The 7,317-nt window shown below is 47.5% G+C and overlaps 1 protein-coding gene across 1 annotated transcript; it reads left to right on the top strand.

Moving 5' to 3' along the window:
• The first annotated feature begins 181 nt into the window (after positions 1 to 181).
• Positions 182 to 736, top strand: LOC118000896 (transmembrane protein 217-like). The gene has a single exon (XM_034990812.1). The coding sequence runs from the start codon at positions 182 to 184 to the stop codon at positions 734 to 736; it is 555 nt and encodes a 184-aa protein (XP_034846703.1).
• Positions 737 to 7,317: the final 6,581 nt, after the last annotated feature.

Here is a 7,317-nt window from a genome sequence, read left to right as displayed (position 1 = left end):
AGGGCCAGACGCCATGTCCCTTGACCCTGGGCCCGTTGCCTATCCATATACCAACTTACTCTTAGCTCTCCCATTTACATCAGTGGCTCGAGGAATTTGTCGAGGGCTAACTCTACCATCTTGTGATGCATCTCCATTTTTTTTTCCCCTGCAGTGGATGCTGTGGTGAAACACGTATAAAATGAACGACAGGACGATCTGCCTCGTGGTGGGCATCTTCTCTGTCCTCAATACCATCCAGTTCCTCATCTTTGACCTGAACCACATTACAGCTGTTGGCTACGAGGACAAAGTCAACATCTATATGGAAACCAAATCTGAGGTAGTGTCTTGGATGATGACCCACAAGAAGAGCATCAGCGTTGTCTTATCCACCATCACCATCATGTTCAGCCTGTTGCTTCTCTACAGCATCCGCTGGAACAAGTACATGGGGCTGCTGTGCTACGGCATGTGGATCATCACCTATGAGCTCATCAGTTTCTCCATGGTCGTGCACATCAACGGGATCATCAAAGAGCAGTTCAAGGAGCTGAGTTACCTGTACTTGATCTTCCAAATCTCCCGTATGCTCTTGCACTTCCTCTGTCTGCCTTTCCTCACCAAGCATACCTACACCCTTTACAAGGACCCCAAGATCTTAAGTAAAATAGGCCGCCGCAGGCATTCCTCCATCAGTATGGTCGATTCGTGGCCCCCTGTTGGGATGGGAACGTTGTACCGCAAGTTGAACTGAACCGTGCCAGGAAGAAGAGAAAGAGAGGTGCTCCCCAGCAATAGCTCCCCTTCTCTCTAGCCTGCCTTCTGTTGATTCTGCTTACCTTCTCAGGGTTCTTGAGTTCTATGCGCTGAAGAGTATTCTTGGGGGAGGGTGGGTTGCCTGGATCAGTTACTGTGCATGTGTTTGTAACCTGTTTTCGCCTTTTATTACATACCTCCTTTGTTCTTAACCAACTCATGGGTGTATGCTGTTACTTCTCATGATTCCCCCCACTCCCTGCACATCCTTAGTTTCTCATTTTTCTTTTGGGGATTGTCCCACCAATGCCTGGTTCTGCTGAGCCCTTGTGGAGCAATGCTTGTCCTGTAGAACTTTCTGTGCTGATGAAAATGTCCTGTATCTGTGCTGTCCACTAGTCACCTATAGCTACGGAACACTTGGAAGGTGGCTATTACAACCCAGGGATCAATAAAAAACTTTTTCCATTTTAAGTAATTTCAATTTCAGTAGCCACATATGGCCGGCTCATGGCTACCATATGGGAGAGCACGGTAATCTGGAGCCTCATTTTGCTCCTGCGTATAATCGTACAAGGAATCTCTTTCCAGCTTCATATATCACTCTGCACTCTCGTACTTTTCCGATAGGTGTGGTCCTATTGGTCCCTAACATGGCAAGAAGATCCGCATTTAAGAAAGCTCCAGGATTTTTTTCAGTTTAAGGACTATTGACATTTTGGATGGGATAATTCTGTCCTGTAGGGGGCTGTTCCCTGCATTAGAGGATGTTTAGCAGCATCTGTGACTTCTACCCACTGGACACCAGTAGCATCCCCTCACCCTTGTGACAACCAAAAACATCTCCAGACGTTGCTAAATGTTCCCTGGGAAGACAAAATGGCCTCCAGCTGAGAACCACTACTTTATTTACTTTTTAAGTTTATTCATTATTTTTTAGTAATCCCTACACCGAATGTGGGGCTCGAACCCATGACCTTGCGATCAAGAGTCGCACACTCTTCCAACGGAGCCAGCCAGGTGCCCTGAAAACCACTACATTAGAGCAAATAATGTGTCCCTTGACTTCACTTCCAACAGTTTTTTTTTTTTTAAGATTTTATTTATTTATTTGACAGAGAGAGACACAGTGAGAGAGGGAATACAAGCAGGAGGAGTGGGAGAGGGAGAAGCAGGCTTCCCCGCTGAGCAGGGAGCCCGATGATGCGGGGCTCGATCCCGGGACTCCAGGATCATGACCTGAGCCGAAGGCAGACGCTCAACGACTGAGCCACCCAGGCGCCCCCCAACAGTTTTTGAATGAAAAGGAAGTATCCTAAAAGAAGGTCCCTCTTTTTTTTTTTTATCTTGGTAAGGATAAGAGTGCTTCAGCGAACCAAGTAGGATATTGTGTATACACGTTGAGAGACGATACCATCTACTATTAACTAAAGGAGAGCATCTTTTACTGAGAGCTCTTGACATTCACTACCTGGTGTTGTTTTAATTCTAATGCTCCCATTTTACGGCTTGGTGAAACGGAGACTCAGGGCACTTAAGTGATTTGATTGAGGTCACACAGTAGCAAAAGCAGGATTTGAATCTAGAGCATCTGACTGTATACACAATATCCTACTTGGTTCCCTGAAGCACTCTTATCTCCACCAAGATTAAAAAAAAAAAAAAAGAGGGACCTCCTTTCAGGATATTTCCTTTTCATTCAAGAACTGTTGGAAGTGAAGTCAAGGGACACATTTATTTTAACCACATTCCTCCAAACCGCGAGCATAATGACAGTAGCCCACTTTTACCAAACACTTGATAAGTGCCTGGTGCTATTCTAACAATTCACTCAACTCTTCGCACCACCCTGCGAGTTCCAGATTTGGACCCAGGCCAGTTCCTAAAATGACCACCAGGTGGCAGTCAGCAATAAGCTTTTGCTTAGCGCTGTTTGCCTTCCCAACCAGATCCTCTAGGGGTGGCTGAGGAGGGATTTAGGGAGCCTCAAGCTGATGACTGAGGACTAACAGTGTGCGTCCCCGTCCTAGTCTCACAAGGCATGCCTTGACTGGTACCAGAAACAAAAAATAAAACATGGGCTGACTTCAGGCTCTAATCCCCCTTCTCAGCTGGGGTACCGATGGGGAGGTTGGGAGACCAGAGACCTGTGTACAGAAGAGATGGAGAGGGAAGCAGAGTTCCAAGAATCAGCTCAGCTAAGAGTTACCTGACGCCGGGAGACTTAAGATGATCAGATACAAGGCTGTGCGCCCCTCTACACTAGGACTCCTCAAAGTATTGTCTGTCTGTCGGCCTCCCCATCCCAGCTTCCCGTTCTCTCTAGAACCCGGTGCTCCACTCCACCGAGTCTGCTCTTGGTAAGGTGGTCTCCACATTGCCCAGTCCTGAACTCAGCTTTCTCTAGCGTGCCAGACTGTTCCATGGCTTTTGACCTCCCTGACCTGCAAACAGCGCTCTCTCTTTTGGTCTTGGGACACCAGGGCCATCACTCTCCATTTGCCATCTCCCTCATTGGCCCTTCTCATCTCCCTGACCTCCAGACATTGGAAATGCTCCCTGTCATCCCTCTGATCTCCCTTCTGACTGCTCTCTGCCCTCCCTCTGCTCCAGCCAAACTGGCCTCCCTGCTGTTCCTCCCCCACACCCAGCACATGCCAGCCTCAGGGCCTTTGCACCTGTTTTTCCTTCAGTCTGGAACGTTCTCACTCCAGATCCCCTGCCTTCCTCTCTTGTTTCTTTCAGATATCTGCTCAAAATTCATGGGAGAGCCTCTCCCTACCAGCCTATATGAACCCAGCCCCTCTGTAAACCACTTTGCCTGCTTTATTTTTTTCATAACACGTATTATCACCTGACTTACTATACATAGTTACCTCCTCTACCCCCCAAAATATAAGCACCATATTTTCTTCATTGCTGTTTTCCCAGCACCTAGAACAACACCTGGCACATAGTATGTGCTCGATCAATATTTGTGGAATGAATGGACACAGACCTTCGGCAGAATAGAAAGAGCGACTGTCGCCCGTGTTCCACCTGGTCATTATGGTAGACACAGGCAAAGTCCTACAGCTCTTCAGCCTCCTCTTCCTTCTCCTTTTTTCTCTTACTTCTGGAGTCTGCAGAAAGTTACAGGTGGGAAATATTCGCAAGGGATACAATTTCAGCTTCCTTATCCCTCCCCTCCTTCCCTAACTCTTTTCCTTTGCACCAGCTGCTGACACTAGAAATACCTCATCTTGCAGCTCAACCTCACCAAGCCTAAAACAAGCCTTTCCCAAACAGTGCAGGTGTCCCTGGGAAGGGCATATTCCGACAGTTGTCACCGCCACGCCCTCCCCCCCACCCAGGGCCGTGAAGATCTCTGGCCTTCCGTCCTCCCTTGCTTCGCTAGGTTTGCTGAGTGTCTGCTGTGTCGCAGGCCCTGAGATGGGAACTGGGGAATATCTAGAAAGTAAGACACAGGCTGCATTTCAAGAAGCTCCCAGCCTAAGGAGGGCTGAGTCACTCAGGACCTTTTGGACCCATATGATGGGTGCTGAGGGAAGCACTGGGGGCCATAGGAGGAGTCCTAACTCTTGAAGAATGGAGAGTCAGGGAAGTCTTCTTGGAGGAAGAGACGTTTAAGCTGTAGCCGAAAGAGCCGTGAGAAGAGAGGAGAGGAAACAGAAGGGTGGCCGCCTGAGAAGGTGCAGATAGCCCTGGGATAGCAGAGCTACCTCAGGGTGAAGGAAGCGGATCTGTGGAGGGGACGGTAGTGTCGAGAGGAAGCAAGCAGATACGAACTTCCCCAGAGAGAAGAGGGTCTCCCCTTTTCCCACGGCCTCTGCTGGCTGCTCCCAGAAGGTGTTTGCTCTTAAGCACACAACCACTAAATATTTCTAAACATCTTCTCCGCCTCACTGCTATCACCCATAACTCCAAGTTTCTCCACCAGCCACGTCTTGAGGACACACTTCATTCTGGGTTCACTTCTCCCCGCAGGTTTCAAGATGTGTCAAATGTTTCCATCTGTTTTACTTCTTTGTTCTCAGGGCCTAGGTCCCCATTCCCCCTGCCTCCTTTCTCCCAGAACTGCCCACATCAATTGCTACTCTCATCAGCCCTCGAAGCCCTCCCTCTCTCTCTCTTTTTTTTAAGATTTTATTTATTTATTTGACAGAGAGAGACACAGCAAGAGAGGGAACACAAGCAGGGGGAGTGGGAGAGGGAGAAGCAGGCTTCCTGCTGAGCAGGGCGCCCGACGTGGGGCTCGATCCCAGAACCCTGGGATCATGACCTGAGCTGAAGGCAGACACTTAACCGACTGAGCCACCCAGGCGCCCCTCAAAGCCACTCTCTTTCCCTTTCTTTGGTCTCTCCCAACCACCAGTCTCTACCCATGGCCTGATGCTTTGCTGATTTTTCCAATCCATTGGCCCACCCGATAAGAGATTAATAAAGGCCTCTGAGAGCCAGCCCCTGACTCTTGAGACAGCCTTTCACGTGGGTAAGCTGCTCAGTGAAACCCTCCCCAGCGTCCTTTCCCTTCCCTGCCATCCCCTCACCAGTTGTTAGTAAAATAGGAGCTTGTTTAAATGGTTAAATATGGGCGGGGTGCCTGGGTGGCTCAGTCGTTAAGCGTCTGCCTTCGGCTCAGGTCATGAGCCCAGGGTTCTGGGATCGAGCCCCGCATCGGGCTCCCTGCTCAGTGGGGGGCCTGCTCCTCCCTTTCCCTCTGCCTCCTCGCCCCTGCTCATGCTCTGTCTCTGTCTCTCTCTCTCAAATAAATAAATAAAATCTTTAAAAATAAATAAATAAAGTAAAATTTTAAAAATGCTTACTTTTTTTTCCCTAAATGAATTATGATTTTCTTCCCTGGACATAGGTTTTACAAATGCCTTCTGACCATATTAATTTTCACAAACAAGGGCTTTCTATGTATGTGTTTGTGCATGTGAATGTGTGTGCTTGTTTACCTGTGTTTGTGTATGTGAATGTTCGGGTGTGTTTGTATATGTTGTGGTTTGTGTGTGTGCATATTTATGTATTTGTGTTTATGACATGTTGTCTGTGTGTTTGTGTATATGTAAAAGGCTGAGTCAAACAATTATCTGGTGATTGTCAGAAATAACTTACATTTCTTTTTAGAGGGGGATGGGAGGGGCAGAGGGAAAAGGAGAGAGAGAATCTTCAGCAGGCTCCACGCCCAGTGCAGAGCCCATTTAGGGGCTCGATCTCACAACCCTGAGATCATGACCTGAGCAGAAATCAAGAGTTGAATGCTTAACCAACTGAGCCACCCAGGTGCCGCAGAAATAACTTACACATTAAAGATTTAAAAAGGTTTGGGGCGCCTGGCTGGCTGAGTCGGTGGAGCATGCAGCTCTTGATCTTGGGGTTGTGAGTTCAGGCCCCAAGTTGGGTGTAGAGATTACTTTAAAAAATAAAATAAAAAAATAAAAATAAAGATATAAAAAGGTAAAAAAAAAAAAAAAGCTCAGGCTTTATGCTTTTCTAACAGTTGCTTCTGCCTCCTATCAAGGCTGCCTGCCTTTCCTCTTCAGAAATAATTCCCAAAAGGGGCAACACCAGACAGCATCTTCTGTAAAAGTTGTTTGGGGGCACCTGGCTGGTTCAGTCAGTGGAGCATGTGAGTCTTGATCTCAGGTTTGTGAGTTCAAGTTGGGTATAGAGATTATTTAAAAATAAAACCTTTAAATAAATAAATAAATAAATAAGATCTTTTATAAATAAACAAATATAAAATAAAATAAAAGGGGATGTTTGGTTTTTCTCTTGCCCCAAAAATGTAACACTGACAAGACATAGTCTATGAATGACGTGGAGACTGGAATTTGAGCCATCCTGCTTCTCAGAGTTTTAGGGAAACAAATGATCCCTTTCAGAGGGATTGGGAGAAAGCAGTTGTAAAAAGTGCCCAAGCAACTAGAAGTCCTCTCAGTTCTGCAAGTCGCAAGTCGCAAGACAGTTTGCGACTCCTGGCCAAGCATCCCCAGTTCTTTCCATCTTCCTTCCTCAGCCCAGGCTAGGCTCCTGCCAGCCAAGCTGACCTTGGCCCAACCCCACCTGCTTCACCCTCTGATCTGAGGATCTCTTGCATTTTCGGAACTGAGATGATTTTTTTTTTTTTTTAAGATTTTATTTATTTATTTGACAGAGAGAGACACAGCGAGAGAGGGAACACAAGCAGGGGGAGTGGGAGAGGGAGAAGCAGGCTTCCCGTCAAGCAGGGAGCCCGATGTGGGACTCGATCCCAGGACCCTGGGATCATGACCTGAGCCGAAGGCAGACGCTTAACAACTGAGCCACCCAGGCGCCCGAGATGATTTTTTTAAAAGATTTATTTATTTATTTATTTGAGAGCGAGAGAGCGGCGGTGGGGGAGGGGCAGAGGGAGAGAATGTTCAAGCAGCCTCCCCACTGAGCTCAGAGTCCAACAAGGGGCTCCATCCCACGACCCTGTGATCACAGCCTGAGCCAAAACCAAGAGTCAGATGCTCAACCAACTGAGCCACCCAGATGCCCCTAATTGAGACGATTTTATTTATCATTGTGTCACCTTTGTAAAATAAC

Source organism: Mirounga leonina, unplaced genomic scaffold (assembly GCF_011800145.1).
Source record: "Mirounga leonina isolate KUSES-001 unplaced genomic scaffold, KU_Mleo_1.0 Mir_53, whole genome shotgun sequence".
NCBI classification, from domain to species: domain Eukaryota; kingdom Metazoa; phylum Chordata; class Mammalia; order Carnivora; family Phocidae; genus Mirounga; species Mirounga leonina.
The sequence above is the reverse complement of the archived record's forward strand: the minus strand, read 5'-3'. Positions and strand labels throughout refer to the sequence as shown.